Source organism: Zonotrichia albicollis, unplaced genomic scaffold, assembly GCF_047830755.1.
Source record: "Zonotrichia albicollis isolate bZonAlb1 unplaced genomic scaffold, bZonAlb1.hap1 Scaffold_400, whole genome shotgun sequence".
In the NCBI taxonomy this organism is placed as follows: Eukaryota; Metazoa; Chordata; class Aves; order Passeriformes; family Passerellidae; genus Zonotrichia; species Zonotrichia albicollis.
Window position 1 is genome coordinate 25916 of NW_027428435.1, and position 21844 is coordinate 47759.

At 60.3% G+C, this 21844-nt stretch overlaps 2 protein-coding genes across 2 annotated transcripts in view; one reads left to right on the forward strand and one right to left on the reverse strand.

Moving 5' to 3' along the window:
- The window catches only part of CFB (complement factor B), a gene marked incomplete at its 5' end in the record, with an annotated part of 29705 nt that extends 21145 nt beyond the window's left edge, over positions 1-8560 (forward strand). Inside the window, 7 exon segments of the mRNA XM_074534232.1 lie at positions 49-97; positions 1466-1616; positions 2941-3017; positions 4240-4343; positions 5028-5161; positions 6893-6942; positions 8367-8560. Coding sequence (XP_074390333.1) covers positions 49-97; positions 1466-1616; positions 2941-3017; positions 4240-4343; positions 5028-5161; positions 6893-6896 — 519 coding nt within the window.
- Positions 8561-11217: 2657 nt separating this feature from the next.
- LOC141727950 (negative elongation factor E-like) lies at positions 11218-21231 on the reverse strand (the record flags this gene model as incomplete). Its single annotated transcript, XM_074534231.1, has 6 exons — positions 11218-11236; positions 11311-11420; positions 13449-13551; positions 14816-14870; positions 16609-16753; positions 21066-21231. Coding segments are annotated over 5 exons (552 nt in total), but the record flags the coding sequence as incomplete, so codon positions are not given.
- Positions 21232-21844: the final 613 nt, after the last annotated feature.

A 21844-nucleotide genomic window follows, 5' to 3' on the forward strand; every position in this document is an offset into this window, starting at 1 on the left:
ACATCTGGGGGCACATTTGGGACACCTGGGCACACCTGGGGCACTGCCCATTGCTTCAGCTCCGAGGACGAGCCCGCCCGGATGGGCGTGGACATCGGTGCGGACACACCTGGGGACACCTGGGATACCTGGGGGGGCTGGGGACACACCTGGGGACACCTGGGGTACCTGGGGGGCACAGCTTGGGGGGCACACCTGGGGCACTGCCCATTGCTTCAGCTCCGAGGACGAGCCCGCCCGGATGGGCGTGGACATCGGTGGGGACACCTGGGGACACACCTGGGAATGTTCCTGAATGGGCTGGGGACACCTGGGGACACACCTGATGGGCTGGAGATACCTGGGACACCTGGGGACACCTGGGGACACCTGGGGACACCTGGGAGGAACAGCTGGGAATGTCCCTGAATGGGCTGGGGACACCTGGGGAGGCATTTGAGACACCTGGGGAGACATTTGGGACACCTGGGGACACCCCTGATGGGCTGGAGATATCTGAGATACCTGGAGGGGACACCTGGGGACATCCTGGAATGGGTTGGGGACATTTGGGATACCTGGGGACACACCTGGGAGGAACAGCTGGGGACATCCCTGAATGGGCTGGGGGCACCTGGGCACACGTGGGACACCTGGGGACACACCTGGGGATGTCCCTGAATGGGCTGGGGACATTGGGGACACCCCGGGAGACACCTGGGATACCTGGGGACATCCTGGAATGGGTTGGGGACATTTGGGACACCTGGGGACACCTTGGGGGGGACAGCCCTGAATGGATTGGAGACACTTGGGGACATCTCCAATGTCCTGGGGACACACCTGGGACACCTGGGGAGACATTTGGAGGATTTGGGGGTTCCTGATGGGATTTTTGGGTTTCCTGGGTGTGATTTTGGGGTTCCTGGTAGGATTTTTGGGGTTCCTGGTGGCATTTTTGGGGTTCCTGGGTGGGATTTTGGGGTTCCTGGTTTGATTTTGGGTTTCCTGGGTGGATTTTGGGGTTCCCGATGGGATTTTGGGGTTCCTGGTGGGATTTTTGGGGTTCCTGGTTTGATTTCAGGGTTCCTGGTGGGATTTTGGGGGGATCCTGATGGGATTTTGGGGGTTTTTGAGGATATTTGGGTGGGATTTTTGGGGGTTCCTGGTGGGATTTTGGGATATTTGAGGATATTTGGGGGATTTTGGGGGTTCCTGGTGGGATTTTTGGGGGGTTTTTGGGGTCTCAGGGTGATTTTGGGGACCCCTCCCCAGGTCCCCGTGAGCACCGGGGGATTCGGGGGCTCTTCCTGCACCCCGATTTCAGCCCCGGGGGGATTTTGGGGGGGGATCCTGATGGGATTTTGGGGATATTTGAGGATATTTAGGTGGGATTTTTGGGGTTCCTGGTGGGATTTTGGGGGTTCCTGTTGGGATTTTGGGGGTTTTTTGGGGTCTCAGGGTATTTTTGGGGACCCCTCCCCAGGTTCCCGTGAGCACCGGGGGGTTCGGGGGCTCTTCCTGCACCCCGATTTCAGCCCCGGCTCCCGGCGCGACCGCGGCGTCCCCGAGTTCTACGACTTCGACGTGGCCCTGGTGCAGCTGGACCGGGCGGTGCCGCCCAGCGACACCCAGCGGTGGGAACTGGGGGGTCCCGGGGGGATTTGGGGGGTCCCGGGGGGATTTGAGGGGGATTTGGGGGTCCTGGGGGGATTTGGGGGAGATTTGGGGGGTCCTGGGGGGATTTGGGGGAGATTTGGGGGGATTTGAGGGGATTTAGGGGGGTCCTGAGGTGATTTGGGGGGTCCTGGGTGGGGCCAGGGGGGATTTGGGGGGTCCTGGGGGATTTTGGGGGGGATTGTGGGGAGATTTAGGGGGTTCTGGGTGAGGCCAGGGGGGATTCTGGGGAGATTTGGGGGTCCCGGGGGGGTTTTGGGAGTCCTGGGGAGATTTTGAGGGGATTTAGGGGGGATTTGAGGGGATTTAGGGGGGTCCTGGGTGGAGCCATGGGGGGATTTGGGGGAGATTTAGGGGGTTCTGGGTGGATGTGGGGGGGTCCTGGGGGGATTTTGAGGGGGATTTGGAGGGGTCCTGGGGGGATTTGAGGGGATTTAGGGGGGTCCTGGGTGGGGCCAGGGGGGATTTGGGGGGGTCCCAGAGGGATTTGGGGGAGATTTGGGGGGGTCCTGGGGAGAATTGGGGGGATTTAGGGGGGTTCTAGGGGAATTTGAGGGGGATTTGGGGGGTCCTGGGTGGGGCCAGGGGGGGGTTGGGGGGGGTCCTGGGGGGATTTGAGGGGGATTTGGGGGGGATTTGGGGGATTTTGGGGGGTCCTGGAGGGATTTGGGGGGGTCCTGAGGTGATTTGGGGGGTCCTGGGTGGGGCCAGGGGGGATTTGGGGGGTCCTGGGGGGGATTTGAGGGGTCATGGGGGGATTTGAGGGGATTTTGGGGGGTCCCGGAGGGATTTGAGGGGATTTAGGGGGGTCCTGGGTGGGGCCAGGGGGGATTTGGGGGGGTCCTGGGGGGATTTTGGGGGGATTTGGGGGAGATTAAGGGGGTTCTGGGTGGGGCCAGGGGGGATTCTGGGGGGATTTGGGGGTCCTGAGGAGATTTTGAGGGGATTTAGGGGGGATTTGAGGGGATTTAGGGGCGTGTCCTGGTGGGATTTGGGGGGAATTGGGGATGATTTAGGGGGTCCTGGGTGGGATTTGAGGGGTCGTGGGGGGGATTTGGGGGTTCCAGGGGGGATTTGGGGGGTCCTGGGGGGGATTTGGGGATGATTTAGGGGGTCCCAGGGGGGATTTGGGGGGTCCTGGGGGATTTGAGGGGGATTTTGGGGGGTCCTGGGGGGAATTTTGGGGGTCCTGGGTAATTTGAGGGGGATTTGGGGGGTCCTGGGGGTCCCGGGGGTGTTTTTGGGGCGCCGCCCCCCCCCCTCATTTCCCGGTGTCGCCCCCAGCCCCATTTGCATCCCCTGCACCGAGGGCGCGGCCCGGGCGCTGCGGCTGCCAGAGAGGAGCTCGTGCGAAGAGCACCGTGAGACCCCTCCCCAAATTCACCTGGGACCCCCTGAGACCCCTCCCCAAATTCACCTGGGACCCCCTGAGACCCCTCCCCAAATTCACCTGGGACCCCTCCCCAAATCCATCAGGGACCCCTCCCCAAATTCACCAGGGACCCCCTGAGACCCCTCCCCAAATTCACCAGGGACCCCCTGAGACCCCTCCCCAAATCCCCTAGGGACCACTGTGAGAGACCCCTCCCCAAATTCATCAGGGACCCCTCCCCAAATCCGTCAGGGACCCCTGAGACCCCTCCCCAAATTCACCTGGGACCCCTCCCCAAATTCACCAGGGACCCCCAGGGACCCCTCCCCAAATTCACCTGGGACCCCCTGAGACCCCTCCCCAGATTCACCAGGGACCCCTCCCCAAATTCACCTGGGACCCCCTGAGACCCCTCCCCAAATTCACCTGGGACCCCTCCCCAAATCCATCAGGGACCCCTCCCCAAATTCACCACAGACCCCTCCCCAAATTCACCTGGGACCCCTCCCCAAATTCACCAGGGACCCCCTGAGAGCCCTCCCCAAATTCACCTGGGACCCCTCCCCAAATTCACCAGGGACCCCGAGACCCCTCCCCAAATTCACCTGGGACCCCTCCCCAAATCCACCAGGGACCCCTCCCCAAATCCATCAGGGACCCCTCCCCAAATCCCCTAAGGACCACCGTGAGACCCCTCCCCAAATTCACCAGGGACCCCCGGAGACCCCCTCCCCAAATTCACCTGGGACCCCTCCCCAAATCCATCAGGGACCCCTTCCCAGATTCACCAGAGACCCCTCCCCAAATTCATCAGGGACCCCTCCCCAAATCCATCAGGGACCCCCTGAGACCCCCTCAGGACCCCCAAAACCCCCCCTGGACCCCCCCAAATACACCCCAGGGACCCCCTGAGACCCCCAGGACCTCCTTGGACCCCCCAAATCTCCCCTGGACCCCCCCCCAAATACCCCCTCAGGACCCCCCAAATCCCCCAAATCCCCCCACCTCCGACTGCCCCCGACCCTCCCTGTGACCCCTGTGTGACCCCGTGACCCCTGTGTGACCCCCCTGTGACCCCCAGCCGCCGGCTGCTGCTGCCCCCCAAGAACGTCGAGGCGTTTTTGACCCTGTGACCTCCCCCTGACCCCATGACCCTACCGTGACCCCTGTGTGACCCCGTGACCCCTCAATGACCCCCGTGTGACCCCCAGGCCGGCTGCTGCTGCCCCCCAAGAACGTCGAGGCGTTTTTCCTGCACCCGAGCGGCTCCAAGGGGCTCGAGCGCCAGAAGGTGCTGATCAAGCTGGGGGACCAGGTCTGTCCGTCTGTCTGTCCGTCTGTCTGTCCGTCTGTCCGTCTGTCACCCGCATGTGTCCGTCTGTCCGTCCGTCCGTGCTCCCTGTGTGTCCGTCTGTCCCCTCTGTGTCCGTCTGTCACTTCCCTGTGTCCGTCTGTCCGTCCATCTGTACTCCCTGTGTGTCCGTCTGTCCCTTCCCGTGTCCGTCTCCTCTGTGTCCGTCTGTCCTCTGTGTGTCCATCTGTTCTCTCTGTGTCCGTCCGTCTGTGCTCCCTGTGACCTCTGCCCCTTCCCGTGTCCGTCTGTCCCCTCTCATGTCCATCTGTCCCCTCCCTGTGTCTTGTGTCCCCCCACTGTGTCCTCAATCCCCCCAATGTCCCCACTGTTCCCACTGTGTCCCCAATGTCCCCAATGATGTCCCCAATGTCCCCAATCCCCCCACTGTCCCCACTGTCCCCAGTGTCCCCAATGATGTCCCCAATGTCCCCAACGCCCCCAATGTCCCCAATGATGTCCCAATGTCCCCAATGTCCCCATTGTCCCCACTGTCCCCATTGTCCCCAATGTCCCCAATCCCCTCAATGTCCCCAGTCTCCCCAACGCCCCCCATTGTCCCCAATGTCCCCAATGTCCCCAATCCCCTCAATGTCCCCAATCCCCCCAGTGTCCCCAATGTCCCCTCACTGTCCCCCCTGTCCCCAGCGGGGTCCGTGTGAGGCCGACGCTCTCCGTGCCCCCCCCCTACGCCAACGTCACCTCCCTGGACGACGTCGTCACCCCCCGGTTCCTGTGCTCGGGGGGCCACGAGCCCCAGCTGGACCCCAACGCCTGCCCGGGTACGTACAGACCAGTATAAAACCAGTATGGACCAGTATAGACCAGTATAAACCAGTATAAACCAGTATGGACCAGTATAGACCAGTATAAACCATCCCAGTCTGTCCCTGTGCTCGGGGGGCCACGAGCCCCAGCTGGACCCCAACGCCTGCCCGGGTACGTACAGACCAGTATAAACCAGTATGGACCAGTATAAACCAGTATAGACCAGTATAAACTAGTATAAACCAGTATAGACCAGTATAGACCAGTACAGACCATCCCAGTCTGTCCCTGTGCTCGGGGGGCCACGAGCCCCAGCTGGACCCCAACGCCTGCCCGGGTACGTACAGACCAGCATAAACCAGTATAAACCAGTATAAACCAGTATAGACCAGTATAAATCAGTATAAACCAGTATGGACCAGTGTGGACCAGTATAGACCAGTATGGACCAGTATAAATCAGTATAAACCAGTATGGACCAGTATAGACCAGTACAGACCAGTATAAACCAGTACAGACCAGTATAAATCAGTATAAACCAGTATAAACCAGTATAGACCAGTATAAACCATCCCAGTCTGTCCCTGTGCTCGGGGGGCCACGAGCCTCAGGTGGACCCCAACGCCTGCCCGGGTACGTACAGACCAGTACAAACCAGTACAGACCAGTATAAACCAGTATAAACCAGTATAAATCAGTATAAACCAGTATAGACCAGTATAGACCAGTAGGAACCAGTACAGATGATCCCAGTCTGTCCCTGTGCTCGGGGGGCCACGAGCTCCAGCTGGACCCCAACGCCTGCCCAGGTACTACAGACCAGTATAAACCAGTATAAACCAGTATAAACCAGTATAGACCAGTACAGACCATTACAGACCAGTACAGACCAGTATAGACCAGTACAGGCCATCCCAGTCTGTCCCTGTGCTCGGGGGGCCACGAGCCCCAGCTGGACCCCAACGCCTGCCCGGGTACGTACAGACCAGTATAAACCAGTATAAACCAGTACAAACCAGTAAAAACCAGTATGGACCAGTAAAAACCAGTATGGACCAGTATGGACCAGTATAGACCAGTAGGAACCAGTACAGACCATCCCAGTCTGTCCCTGTGCTTGGGGGGCCACGAGCCCCAGGTGGACCCCAACGCCTGCCCAGGTGTGTATGCACCAGTATAAACCAGTACAAACCAGTATAAACCAGTATGCACCAGTATAAACTAGTACAAACCAGTAGAAACCAGTAGGAACCACTAGAGACCAGTATAAACCAGTCCCTCCCAGTCCATCCCAGTCCATCCCAGTTCATCCCAGTCCCTCCCAGTTTGTTCCCAGTCCATCCCAGTTCCTCCCAGTCCCTCCCAGTCCCTCCCAGTTCATCCCAGTCCCTCCCAGTCCATCCCAGTCCCTCCCAGTCCATCCCAGTCCATCCCAGTTCCCTCCCAGTCCATCCCAGTCCATCCCAGTCCATCCCAGTCCCTCCCAGTCCATCCCAGTCCATCCCAGTCCATCCCAGTCCATCCCAGTTTGATCCCAGTCCATCCCAGTCCCTCCCAGTCCATCCCAGTCCATCCCAGTCCATCCCAGTCCCTCCCAGTCCATCCCAGTTTGTTCCCAGTCCCCTCCCAGTCCATCCCAGTCTGATCCCAGTCCATCCCAGTCCCTCCCAGTCCCTCCCAGTCCCTCCCAGTTTGATCCCAGTCCCTCCCAGTCCCTCCCAGTCCATCCCAGTTTCCCCCCACAGGTGACTCCGGTGGCCCCGTCGTCGTCACCTGGGGGAAGCGACACTTCCAGGTCAGGGGGGAAACTGGGAGGGACTGGGGGGAACTGGGGATACTGGGATGGACTGGGATGGACTGGGAGGGACTGGGAATACTGGGATGGGAACTGGGATGGACTGGGAATACTGGGAGGGACTGGGAGGGACTGGGGGGAACTGGGGATACTGGGATGGGAACTGGGATGGACTGGGAATACTGGGAGGGACTGGGAGGGACTGGGGGGAACTGGGATGGACTGGGAATACTGGGATGGGAACTGGGATGGGGACTGGGATGGGAACTTGGGGGAAACTGGGAATACTGGGGGATACTGGGGGGACACTGGGATGGGAACTGGGATGGACTGGGAGGAACTGGGAGGGACTGGGATGGGAACTGGGGGGAACTGGGAGGGACTGGTTTATACTGGGATGGGAACCGGGGACACTGGGATGGGCACTGGGACAAACTGGTGCTCCCAGGGGCGGTGCTGACCCCAAAGTGACCCCAGGTGGGCGTGGCCAGTTAGGGCGTGGTCCATGACCTCTGGGTGACCTCGGTGGGCGTTTCCCTGTCCCCAAGTGGGTGTGGCCAGTTAGGGCGTGGTCAGTGACCCCCTGGGTGACCACAGGGGGGCGTGGTCAGGGCGTGGTCTGTGACCTCTGGGTGACTCCGGTGGGTGTGTCCATTGTCCCCAGGGGGGCGTGGTCAGTGACCCTGATGGGCGTGTCCCTGTGTCCCCAGGTGGGCGTGGTCAGGGCGGGGCCTGTGGCCCCTGGGTGGTTGTGTCCCTGTCCCCAGGTGGGCGTGGCCAGTTAGGGTGTGGCCATTGACCTCTGGGTGACCCCAGTGGGTGTTTCCCTAGTCCCCAGTTGGGGCGTGGTCCCTGACCACAGGTGGGCGTGGCCAGTTAGGGCGTGGTCCATGCTCCCTGGTGGGTGTTTCCCTGTCCCCAGGTGGGCATGGCCAGTTAGGGTGTGGCCATTGACCTCTGGGTGACCCCAGTGGGTGTTTTCCTGTCCCCAGATGGGCGTGGTCAGTTAGGGCGTGGTCAATTACCCTGATGGGCGTGGACAGCTGGGGCGTGGTCAGTGACCTTGATGGGCGTGTCCCTGTGTCCCCAGGTGGGCGTGGTCAGCTGGGGCGTGGTCAGTGACCCTGATGGGCGTGGTCAGTTGGGGCGCGGTCAGTGACCCTGATGGGCGTGTCCCTGTGTCCCAAGGTGGGCGTGGTCAGTTAGGGCGTGGTCAATTAGCCTGATGGGCGTGGTCAGTGACCCTGATGGGCATGGTCAGCTGGGGCGTGGTCAGTGACCCTGATGGGCGTGGTCAGCTGGGGCTTGGTCGTTGACCTCTGGGTGACCCCGGTGGGTGTGTCTCTGTCCCCAGGTGGGCGTGGTCAGCTGGGGCGTGGTCAGTGACCTCTGGGTGACCCCGGTGGGTGTGTCTCTGTCCCCAGGTGGGCGTGGTCAGCTGGGGCGTGGTCCCCGCCTGCGAGCTGCGCCGCGCCCCCGGCCACGCCCGCGATTTCCACATCAACGTCTTCGAGGTGCTGCCCTGGCTGCGGGAGCGGCTGCGCCACGAGGACCTGGGATTCCTGTCCTAGGGCACCTGGGCACACCTGGGGGCACCTGGGCACACCTGGGGGCACTTGGGGTACCTGGGCACACCTGGGCACACCTGGGGTACCTGGGCTTCCTGTCCTAGGGCACCTGGGCACACCTGGGGGCACCTGGGCACACCTGGGGTACCTGGGCACGCCTGGGGTACCTGGGCACAGCTGGGGTACCTGGGCTTCCTGTCCTAAGGGGGCACCGGGGGTACCTGGGGTACCTGGATACACCTGGGCACACCTGGAACTACCCTGGGCACACCTGGTGCTACCCTGGACACACCTGGATACACCTGGGCACACCTGGGGGCATCCTGGATACACCTGGGCACAGCTGGGGGTATCCTGGATACACCTGGGCACACTTGGAGCCACCCTGGATACACCTGGGCACACCTGGAGCTACCCTGGATACACCTGGGTGCACCTGGCACTGTCCTGGGCACATCTGGGCACACCTGGATGCACCTGGACACACCTGATACACCTGGGCATGGCTGGGTGCACCTGGAACTACCCTGGGCACTCCTGAAGCTACCCTGGACACAACTGGAGCCACCCTTGGCACACCTGAGCACACCTGGGTGCACCTGGAACTGTCCTGGGCACATCTGGGCACACCTGGATGCACCTGGGCACACTTGGAGCCACCCTGGGCACACCTGGGTGCACCTGGAACTACCCTGGGCACACCTGAAGCTACCCTGGACACAACTGGAGCCACCCTGGGCACACCTGGATACACCTGGGCACACCTGGGTGCACCTGGAACTATCCTGGGCACACCTGGACATGCTCTGGAACTGTCCTGGGCACACCTGGATACACCTGGGTGCACCTGGAACTACCCTGGACACAACTGGAGCCACCCTGGGCACACCTGGATACACCTGGGCACACCTGGAACTGTCCTGGGCACACCTGGGGGTATCCTGGATACACCTGGGCACACCTGGGTGCACCTGGAACTGTCCTGGGCACATCTGGGCACACCTGGATGCACCTGGACACAACTGGAGCCACCCTGGGCACACCTGAGCACACCTGGGTGCACCTGGAACTACCCTGGATACACCTGGACATGCCCTGGGCACACCTGGATGCACCTGGGCACACCTGGAACTGTCCTGGGCACACCTGGACATGCCCTGGAACTGTCCTGGGCACACCTGGATGCACCTGGAGCTACCCTGGGCACACCTGGATGCACCTGGAACTGTCCTGGGCACACCTGGGCACACCTGGATACACCTGGGCACACCTGGAACTGTCCTGGGCACACCTGGACATGCCCTGGAGCTACCTTGGGCACACCTGGACATGACCTGGGCACACCTGGATACACCTGGGCACACCTGGACACCCCCTGGAACTGTCCTGGACACACCTGGGCACACCTGGAACTGCCCTGGGCACACCTGGGGGTATCCTGGATACACCTGGGCACACCTGGACATGCCCTGGGCACACCTGGGTGCACCTGGGCAGACCCCAAACCCAGCCCAGCTGTCCCTGTCCCCCCCCCCCCCCCAGGTGACAATAAACACATCCCTGCCCCCCCCCGGGTGACAATGGCCCTGTCCGTGTGTCCGTCTGTCCGTCCTTTATTGCTCCCTGGACAGATCCATGAACACAATGGCCCTGTCCGTGTGTCCGTCTGTCCTTTATTGCCCCCCGGACAGGTGACAGTGTCCGTCTGTCTGTCCCTTATCGCCTCCCCAAACAGCTCTGTGATGGTGTCCGTGTGTCCGTCTGTCTGTCCTTTATTGCCCCCCGGACAGATCCATGAACACAATGACCCTGTCTGTCTGTCTGTCTGTCGGTCCTTTACTGCCCCTCAAACAGGTGACAGTGTCCGTGTGTCTGTCCATCTGTCCTTCACTGCCCCCAAACAGATCCATGAACACAATGACCCTGTCCGTGTGTCCGTCTGTCTGTCCTTTATTGCCCCCCAAACAGGTGACCGTGTCCGTGTGTCCATCTGTTCTTCATTGCCCCCTGAACAGATCCATGACAATGATCCTGTCCGTGTGTCCGTCTGTCCTTTATTGCTCCCCAAACAGATCTATGACAACGACCCTGTCCGTGTGTCTGTCTGTCCTTTATTACCCCCCAAACAGCTCCATGAACAAAACGACCCTGTCCATTTGTCTGTCTGTGTGTCCGTCCGTCACTGCCCCCTGGACAGATCCATGAACACAATGACCTTGTCCGTCTGTCCTTTATTGCCTACCCCCCAAAAACAGATCTATGACAATGACCCTGTCCGTGTGTCCGTCTGTCCTTCATTACCCCCCAAACAGATCCATGAACACAATGACAGTGTCCGTATGTCCGTCTGTCCTTTACTGCTCCCCAGACAGATCCATGAACACAACGACCCTGTCCGTGTGTCCGTCTGTCCTTTATTACCCCCCAAACAGCTCCATGAACACAACGACCCTGTCCGTGTGTCTGTCTGTCCTTTATTACCCCCCAAACAGGTGACCGTGTCCGTCTGTCCTTTATTACCCCCCAAACAGCTCCATGAACACAATGACCCTGTCCGTGTGTCTGTCGCTGTGTCCGTCCGTCACTGCCCCCTGGACAGATCCATGAACACAATGACCCTGTCCGTGTGTCCGTCCTTTATTCCCCCCCGAACAGCTCCATGACAATGACCCTGTCCGTGTGTCTGTCCGTCTGTCCGTCACTGCCCCCCGAACAGATCCATGACAATGATCCTGCCCATGTGTCCGTCTGTCCTTTATTGCCCCCCAAACAGCTCCATGAACACAATGACCCTGTCCGTGTGTCCGTGTGTCCGTCCGTCCGTCCGTCACTGCCCCCCGAACAGGTCCTCATTGTAAACCACCTGTGTCCGTTTGTCCCGGTGCGAGCCCTTGGCGCTGTTCTTCACCGCTGGGGATGGGGAGGGGGCACGGACGGGGGGTCAGGGGGGGCACCTGGGACCCCCCCGGGACCCCCCAAATTCCACCAAGAGCCCCCAAATTCCCCCCAGGACCCCCCAAATCCCCCCCAGGACCCCTCAAATTCCCCCAGATTCACCCAGGGACCGCCAGTTCCCCCCAGGACCCCCAAATCTCACCCAGGGACCCCCAGGACCCCCCAAATTCCCCCCAGGACCCCCCAAATCCCTCCCAGGGTCATCCAGGGTCACCCAGGACCCTCCAGGACCCCCCAAATTCCCCCCAGACTCACCCAGGGACCCCCAAATCTCACCCAGGGACCCCCCCCAAAATCCCCCCCAGACTCATCCAGGGACCCCCAATTCCCCCAGGACTCCCCAAATTGCCCTCAGACCCACCCAGGGACCCCCAAATCTCACCAGGGACCCCCCCCCAAATCCCCCCCAGGGTCACCCAGGGTCCCCCAGGACCCCCCAAATCCCTCCCAATTTTCCCCCAAATCGCCCCCAGACTCACCCAGGACCCCCAAATCCTCCCCAGACTCACCCGGGACCCCCAGGACCCTCCAGGACCATCGCCCCCAGACTCACCCAGGGACCCCCAAATCCCCCCCAGGCTCACGCAGGGACCCCAGATTCCCCCAGGGACCCCCAGGACCCCCCAAATCCCTCCCAATTTTCCCCCAAATTGCCCCCAGACTCACCCAGGGACCCCCAAATCTCACCCAGGGACCCCCAAATCGCCCCCAGACTCACCCAGGGACCCCCAAATCCCCCCCAGGGTCACCCAGGGACCCCAGGACCCTCCAGGACCCCCCAAATCCACCCCAGATTCACCCAGGACCCCCAAATCCCCCCCAGACTCACCCAGGGTCACCCAGGACCCCCCAAATCCCTCCCAATTTTCCCCCAAATCGCCCCCAGACTCACCCAGGGACCCCAAATCCCCCCCAGGGTCACCCAGGACCCCCCAAATCGCCCCCAGGACCCTCCAATTCCCCCCCAGGGTCACCCAGGACCCCCCAAATCCCCCCCAGTTCCCCCCCAATTCCCCCCCAGACTCACCCAGGACCCCCAAATCCCCCCAGGACCCCCCTAGGACCCCCCAAATCCCCCCCAGACTCACCCAGGGACCCCCAAATCCACCCCAGACTCACCCAGGGACCCCCAGGACCCTCCAGGACCCCCCAAATCCCCCCCAGACTCGCCCAGGGACCCCCAAAATCGCCCCCAGACTCACCCAGGGTCACCCAGGGACCCCCAAATCCCCCCCAATTCCCCCCAAATCCCCCCCAGATTCCCCCAGTGACCCCCAAATTCCCCCCAGACTCACCCAGGGACCCCCAGATTCCCCCAGGGACCCCAGGACCCCCCAAATCCCTCCCAATTTTCCCCCAAATTGCCCCCAGACTCACCCAGGGACCCCCAGATTCCCCAGGACCCCCCAGGACCCCCCCAGGACCCCTTCAGGGACCCCCAAATCCTCCCCAGACTCACCCAGGGACCCCCAAATACCCCCCAGTTCCCCCACAAATCTCCCCCAGATTCCCCCAGGGACCCCCAAATCCCCCAGGACCCCCTAAATTCCACCCAGACTCACCCAGGGACCCCCAAATCCCCCCCAGGGTCACCCAGGGACCCCCAAATCTCACCAGGACCCCCCAAATCCCCCCCAGACTCACCCAGGGACCCCCAGGACCCTCCAGGACCCCCCAAATCGCCCCCAGACTCACCCAGGGACCCCCAATTTCCCCAGGACCCCTCCAGGACCCCCCAAATCCACCCCAGACTCACCCAGGGACCCCCAAATCCCCCCCAGACTCACCCAGGGTCACCCAGGGACCCCCAAATCCCTCCCAATTTTCCCCCAAATTGCCCCCAGACTCACCCAGGGACCCCCAGGACCCTCCAGGACCCCCCAAATTCTCCCCAGACTCACCCAGGGACCCCCAAATCCCCCCAGGGTCACCCAGGGATCCCCAAATCCCCCCCAGGACCCCCCAAATCGCCCCCAGACTCACCCAGGGACCCCCAGAGGGATTTGCCGGTGGCCGCGTCCAGCAGGGGCTGCTTGCGGGCGATGCTGACCTTGAGCTGCACGTCCTGGACCACGGCCCCGTTCAGCTGGGGCACCCCAAAAACGGCAAAATCAGGGAGAAATTACACCCCAAAAACGGCAAAAATCAGGGAGAAATCACAGCCAAAAATGGCAAAAATCAGGGAGAAATTACACCCCAAAAATGGCAAAAATCAGGGAGAAATCACCCCAAAAATGGCAAAAATCAGGGAGAAACTACACCCCAAAAATGGCTCAAATCACACCCCAAAAACGGCACAAATCAGGGAGAAATTACGCCCCAAAAATGGCACAAATCAGGGAGAAATCACAGCCAAAAATGGCTCAAATTACACCCCAAAAACGGCACAAATCAGGATTTAATTACACCCCAAAAATGGCAAAAATCGGGAGAAATCACAGCCAAAAATTGCAAAAATCAGGGAGAAATCAAACCCCAAAAATGGAACAAATCAGACAAAAATCACACCCCAAAAATGGCAAAAAGCAGGGATAAATTACAGCCAAAAATGGCACAAATCAGGGAGAAATCACACCCCAAAAACGGCAAAAATCAGGCAAAAATCACAGCCAAAAATGGCACAATCACACCCCAAAAATGGCAAAAATCAGGGAGAAATTGCATCCCAAAAATGGCAAAAATCAGACAAAAATCACAGCCAAAAATGGCAAAAATCGGGGATAAATTACAGCCAAAAAATGGCACAGATCAGGGAGAAATTGCACCCAAAAATGGCACAAATCAGGGAGAAATCACAGCCAAAAATGGCTCAAATTACACCCCAAAAACGGCACAAATCAGGGAGAAATCACCCAAAAACGGCACAAATCAGGGAGAAATCACACCCCAAAAATGGCACAAATCAGGGTTTAATTACACCCCAAAAACGGCACAGATCAGGGAAAAATCACACCCCAAAAATGGCACAAATCAGGATTTAATTACACCCCAAAAACGGCACAAATCAGGGAGAAATTGCACCCCAAAAACGGCAAAAATCAGACAAAAATCACAGCCAAAAACGGCAAAAATCAGGGATAAATTGCATCCCAAAAACGGCCAAATCACAGCCAAATCAAAACCAAAAAACAGCTCAAATCCCACCCCAAAACCAGCACAAATCACACCCAAATCCCAGCCAAAAACCAGCAGAAATCACACCAAAATAGCCCAAATCAGACACAAATCACAGCCAAAAAACCCCATCCCAAATCTCCCACAAATCCCACCCAAACCCAACCCTAAATCCCCCCAAAATCCCCCCAAATCCCCCAAAATCCCCCAAAATCCCCCAAAATCCCCAGCCCCACCTCGGCCATGGCCTGGTCGGCCGATTCCATCTTCTCAAAGGTGACAAAGGCACAGCTGAGGGGACAGACGGACACGGAGGGGGTGGGGACATGGCAGGCCACGCCCACATCCACCTGTGGCCCCACCCAATTTGGCCACACCCACCAAAACCCCACCCATTTGTGCCCCACCCACTTTTAGCTCCACCCCAACCCTGCCCCACCCAATTTAGCTCCTCCACAAGTGACCCCCACCCACATTTGGATCCTCCCACAAGTGGCCCCGCCCACTTTTGGCTCCTCCCACATGTGACCCCACTCACATTGGCTCCTCCCATTAGTGACCACATCCATTCTAGCTCCACCCCGAGCTCATAACCCGCCCACAACCCCACCCTCCCATGCCCCGCCCACTTGTTGGGTGTGTCCATGGACAGGTGGATGATGTCACTCATGACCATGCCCAGCCAAGCCCCGCCCACTTGTGGGGCGTGTCCATGGACCGGTTGATGTCACTCATGACCACGCCCACCCAGGCCCCACCCACTTGCAGGACATGTCCATGGATGGGTTGATGATGTCACCTGTGACCCCGCCCACCCAAGCCCCGCCCCCAGTCCAACCCACTTTCTGGGCGTGTCCATGGATTGGTCAATTATATCACCCAAGCCCCGCCCACCCCCAGCCCCACCCATTTATGGGCGTGTCCATGGATGGGCCAATTATATCACCCAAGCCCCGCCCACCCCCAGCCACACCCATTTAGGGGCGTGTCCGTGGATGGGTCAATGATGTCACCCAAGCCCCGCCCCCCCCCCCCCCAGCCCCACCCATTTATGGGCGTGTCCATGGATGGGTTAATGATGTCACCCATGACCCCGCCCACCCCCCAGCCCCACCCATTTATAGGCGTGTCCATGGAGAGGTCAATGACGTCACCCATGACCCCTCCCACCCCCCAAGCCCCACCCACTTTCTGGGCGTGTCCATGAAGAGGTCAATGATGTCACCCAAGCCCCGCCCACCCCCAGCCGCACCCATTTATGGGCGTGTCCATGGACGGGTTAATGATGTCACCCATGACCCCGCCTACCCCCATCCCCACCCATTGAGGGGCGTGTCTGTGGATGGGTTAATGATGTCACCCATGACCCCGCCCACCCAAGCCCCACCCCAGCCCCACCCACTTTCTGGGCGTGTCCATGGATTGGTTGATGATGTCACCCAAGCCCCGCCCACCCCCAGCTGCACCCATTTATAGGCGTGTCTGTGGATGGGTTAATGATGTCACCCATGACCCCGCCCACCCCCCCAGCCCCACCCATTTATGGGCGTGCCCATGGAGAGGTCAATGATGTCACCCACAACCCCGCCCACCCAAAGACCCACCCCCAGCTCCACCCACTTGTTGGGCGTGTCCATGGAGAGGTGAATGATATCACCCAAGCCCCGCCCACCCCCAGCCGCACCCATTTATGGGCATGTCCGTGGATGGGTTAATGACGTCACCTATGACCCCCGCCCACCCCAAGCCCCACCCATTTATGGGCGTGTCCATGGATTGGTCAATTATATCACCCAAGCCCCGCCCACCCCCAACCCCACCCATTTATGGGCGTGTCCATGGAGAGGTCAATTATATCACCCAAGCCCCTCCCACCCCAACCCCGCCCATTGAGGGGCGTGTCTGGGGATAAGTTAATGATGTCACCCATGGCCCCACCCACCCCCAAGCCCCACCCTCTTTCTGGGCATGTCCATGGATGAGTTAATGATGTCACCCATGGCCCCGCCCACCCCCCAGCCCCACCCACTTTCTGGGCGTGTCCATGGAGAGGTCGATGATGGCGCCGAAGGGGCCGAAGGCTCCGCGCAGCAGCTCCGGGCTCAGCTCGGCCCCGTGCACGTACAGGGTGTTCCCCTTGCGGGGGGGGCGGCGTTCGGGGAACGAGTCCGACCCTGGGGGGGCGAGGAGAGACCCCTAAGATTGGGGTGAGACCCCTGGGAATGGGGTGAGACCCCCGGGATTGGGGAGAGACCCCCGGGAATGTGGAGAGACCCCCCAAGATTGGGGTGAGACCCCTGGGAATGGGGTGAGAACCCTGGGATTGGGGTGAGACCCCCGGGAATGGGGAGAGACCCCCAGGAATGGTGACATGGAATGGGGAGAGACCCCCAAGATTGGGGTAAGACCCCCAGGATTGGGGAGAGAACCCTGGAATTGGGGAGAGACCCCCGGGAATGGGGAGAGACCTCCAGGATTGGGGACATGGAATGGGAACAGACCTCAAGATTGGGGCGAGACCCCTGGGAATGGGGGAGATCCTTGAGACTGGGGACATGGAATGGGAAGAGACCCCCAGTATTGGGGAGAGACCCCTGGGATTGGGGAGAGACCCCCAGGAATGGTGACATGGAATAGGGAGAGACCCCCAAGATTGGGGTGAGACCCCCGGGAATGGGGAGAGAACCCTGGGATTGGGGTGAGACGTCTGGGATTGGGGTGAGACCCCCAGGAATGGTGACATGGAATGGGAACAGACCCCCAAGATTGGGGTGAGACCCCTGGGAATGGGGAGAGACCCCCGGGAATGGGGAGAGAACCCTGGGATTGGGGTGAGACCCCCAGGAATGGGGAGAGACCCCCGGGAATGGGGAGAGAACCCTGGAATGGGGTGAGACCCCCGGGAATGGGGTGAAACCCCTGGGAATGGGGAGAGACCCCCGGGATTGGGGACATGGAATGGGGACAGACCCCCAGGATTGGGAAGAGACCCCCGGGAATGGGGAGAGACCCCCAAGATTGGGGAGAGAACCCTGGGATTGGGGAGAGACCCCCGGGAATGGGGAGAGACTCCCAGGAATGGGGTGAGAACCCTGGGAATGGGGAGAGACCCCCAAGATTTGGGTGAGACCCCCAGGACTGGGGACATGGAATGGGAACATACCCCCAAAATTGGGGAGAGACCCCTGGGAATGTGGAAAGACCCCCAAGATTGGGGACATGGAATAGGGACAGACCCCCAAGATTGGGGCGAGACCCCTGGGAATGGGGAGAGACCCCCGGGACTGGGGACACCCACCCAAAAAAACGGGGACAACCCCCCAGAACCCCTCAGAGAGCCCAAGCACCCCAATATTCACCCCCTCCCCCCACTACGAGACCCCCCACGACCCCTCAGGGCCCCCCAAGCACCCCCAGAACCCCCCAGGAGCTTTAAGACCCCCCAAAGTAGTTTTAAGGCTCCCCAAAAATTTTCAAGTACCCCCATGGTGTTTTAAGTCCCCCCAATAAAGTTTTAAGTCCCCCCCCCAAGGGTTTTAAGACCCCCCCCCTAAGGTTTTTAGACCCCCCCCAAAGGTTTTAAGATCCCCCCCACACTAAGGTTTTTAGACCCCCCCAAAGGTTTCAAGCCCCCCTCATTAAGGTTTTTAGACCCCCCCAAAGGTTTTAAGTCCCCCCCAATAAGGTTTTAAGACTCCCCAATAAAGTTTTAAACCCCCCCCACAAGAGTTTTTAGGCCCCCCTCCAATAAGGTTTTAAGACCTCTCCCCAATAAGGTTTCAAGCCTCCCCCAAGGGTTTTAAGACCCCCCCAAGGGTTTTAAGACCCCCCCTCCCTAAGGTTTTTAGGCACCCCAATAAAGTTTTAAGCCCCCCCCCAAAGAGTTTTAAGACCCCCCCCAATAAGGTTTTAAGACTCCCCCAGGGGTTTTAAGACCCCCCCCCTAAGGTTTTTAGGCCCCCCCAATAAAGTTTTAAGATCCCCCTCCCAATAAAGTTTTAGGCCCCCGCCCAAGGGTTTTAAGACCCCCCCCCCCCATGAGGTTTTAAGCCCCCCCAAGAAGTTTAAGACTCCCCAATAAAGTTTCTAGCCCCCCCCCCCTAAGGTTTTTAGGCCCCCCCTCCATGAGGTTTTAAATCCCCCCCACAAGGGTTTTAAGACCCCCCCCATTAAGGCTTTTAGACCCCCCCAAAGGTTTTAAGTCCCCCCCATTAAGGTTTTTAGACCCCCCCCCAAAGGTTTTAAGACCCCCCCATTAAGGTTTTTAGACCCCCCCAGAAAGGTTTCTAAGCCCCCCCCAATAAAGTTTTAAGACCCCCCCAATATGGTTTCAAGCCCCCCCCATTAGGTTTTAAGTCTCCCCCCCTTAAGTTTCTAGACCCCCCCCCCCCACCATGAGTTTCCAGGCCCCCCCCACCATGAAGTTTCAAGCCCCCCCCCCCCCCGAGTTTTAGAAACCCCCTCATGGGGTTTTAAGACCCCCCCCATATTTAACCCCTCGTACTCCGGAAGGCTCCCAGGACCCCTCCCCATTTCAGGACCCCCCCCCGCCCCATTTAACCCCTCGTACTCCAGAAAGATCTCAGGACCCCCCACCCATATTTAACCCCTCGTACTCCGGAAGGCTCCCAGGACCCCTCCCCATTCCAGGACCCCTCCCCATGAACATTTAACCCCTCGTACTCCAGAAGGCTCCCAGGAGCCCCCAGCCCCATTTCAGGACCCCTCCCCATTCCAGGACCCCTCCCCATGAACATTTAACCCCTCGTACTCCGGAAGGCTCCCAGGACCCCTCCCCATTTCAGGACCCCTCCCCATGAACATTTAACCCCTTGTACTCCAGAAAGCTCCCAGGACCCCTCCCCCATTCCAGGACCCCTCCCCAGCCCCATTTAACCCCTCGTACTCCAGAAGGCTCCCAGGACCCCTCCCCATCCCAGGCCCCCTCCCCACCCATATTTAACCCCTCGTACTCTGGAAGGCTCCCAGGACCCCTCCCCATTTTCTGGAAGGCTCCCAGGACCCCTCCCCATTTCAGGACCCCTCCCCATGAGTATTTAACCCCTCGTACTCCGGAAGGCTCCCAGGACCCCTCCCCATTTCAGGACACCCCCCAACCCCATTTAACCCCTCGTACTCCGGAAGGCTCCCAGGACCCCCCACCCACATTTAACCCCTTGTACTCCAGAAGGCTCCCAGGACCCCCCAGCCCCATTTCAGGACCCCTCCCCATTCCAGGACCCCTCCCCATGAATATTTAACCCCTCGTACTCCGGAAGGCTCTCAGGACCCCTCCCCATCCCAGGACCCCTCCCCATGAACATTTAACCCCTCGTACTCCGGAAGGCTCCCAGGACCCCTCCCCATTTCAGGACCCCTCCCCATGAACATTTAACCCCTCGTACTCCGGAAGGCTCCCAGGACCCCTCCCCATTCCAGGACCCCTCCCCAGCCCCATTTAACCCCTGGTACTCCAGAAGGGCTCTCCCAGGACCCCCACCCTTATTTAACCCCTCGTACTCCGGAAAGATCTCAGGACCCCTCCCCATTCCAGGACCCCTCCCCATGAATATTTAACCCCTCGTACTCCGGAAGGCTCCCAGGACCCCTCCCCATTTCAGGACCCCTCCCCAGCCCCATTTAACCCCTCGTGCTCCGGAAGGCTCCCAGGACCCCTCCCCATCCCAGGACCCCTCCCCATGAGTTTTTAACCCCTCGTACTCCAGAAGGCTCCCAGGACCCCTCCCCATTCCAGGACCCCTCCCCATGAATATTTAACCCCTCGTACACTGGAAGGCTCCCAGGACCCCTCCCCATTTCAGGACCCCCCCCAGCCCCATTTAACCCCTCGTACTCCGGAAAGATCCCAGGACCCCTCCCCATTCCAGGACCCCCCCCCAGCCCCATTTAACCCCTCGTACTCCGGAAGGCTCCCAGGACCCCCCCCAGCCCCATTTAACCCCTCGTACTCCGGAAAGATCCCAGGACTCCCTCCCCATTTCAAGACCCCTCCCCATGAATTTTTAACCCCTCGTACTCCGGAAGGCTCCCAGGACCCCCACCCACATTTAACCCCTGGTACTCCGGAAGGCTCCCAGGACCCCCCAGCCCCATTTCAGGACCCCTCCCCATTCCAGGACCCCTCCCCATGAGTTTTTAACCCCTCGTACTCGGAAGGCTCCCAGGACCCCTCCCCATTTCAGGACCCCTCCCCATTCCAGGACCCCTCCCCATTCCAGGACCCCCATAATGAACATTTAACCCCTGGTACTCCGGAAGGCTCTCAGGACCCCTCCCCATTTCAGGCCCCCTCCCCAGCCCCATTTAACCCCTCGTACTCCGGAAGGCTCCCAGGACCCCAGCCCCATTTAACCCCTCCCCATTTCAGGACCCCTCCCCATTTCAGGACCCCCATAATGAACATTTAACCCCTCGTACTCCGGAAGGCTCCCAGGACCCCCATAATGAACATTTAACCCCTCGTACTCCGGAAGGCTCCGTCGCGCTCCCGCCGCTCCTCGGCCTCGCCCTCGTTCTCCCAGTCCAGGCGCCGCTCCCGCTCCCCCCCCCGCTCCGGGGGCTCCCCCCGCGCCCCCCCCTCGGGCTCCCGCAGCCGCTCGCTGGCGCTGACAAAGCTGGGGGGGGATGGGGGGAAATGGGGGCGTCAGGGGGTCCCCAAAACCCTGCAGGGGTCCCAAAACTCGGGGAGAGTCCCCAAACCTGGGGAGGGTCCCCAAAACCCACACATAGGGGTCCCAAAACCTGGGAGGCTTTGGGGACCCCAAAACTCGGGGAGGGTCCCCAAAACTCGGGGGGACCCCAAAACTCGGGGGGACCCCAGACCCACACAGGGGGGTCCCCAAAACCCACACATGGAGGTCCCAAAACATAGGGGGGGTCCCAAAACTTGGGGAGGGTCCCCAAAACCCACACAGGGGGCCCCAGACCCACACAAGGGGGGTCCCTAAAACCCACACATGGGGGTCCCAAAACTCGGGGGGGGTCCCAAAACTCGGGGAGGGTCCCCAAAACCCACACAGGGGACCCCAGACCCACACAAGGGGGGTCCCCAAACACAGGGGGGGGTCCCCAAACCTGGGGAGGGTCCCCAAAACTCGGGGGCACCCCAGACCCACACAGGGGGGTCCCCAAAACCCACACATGGGGGTCCCAAAACACAGGGGGGTCCCAAAACTAGGGGAGGGGTCCCCAAAACCCTGCGGGGGTCCCCCAAACTCGGGGTCTGGGGGTCCCCCCAATTTGGG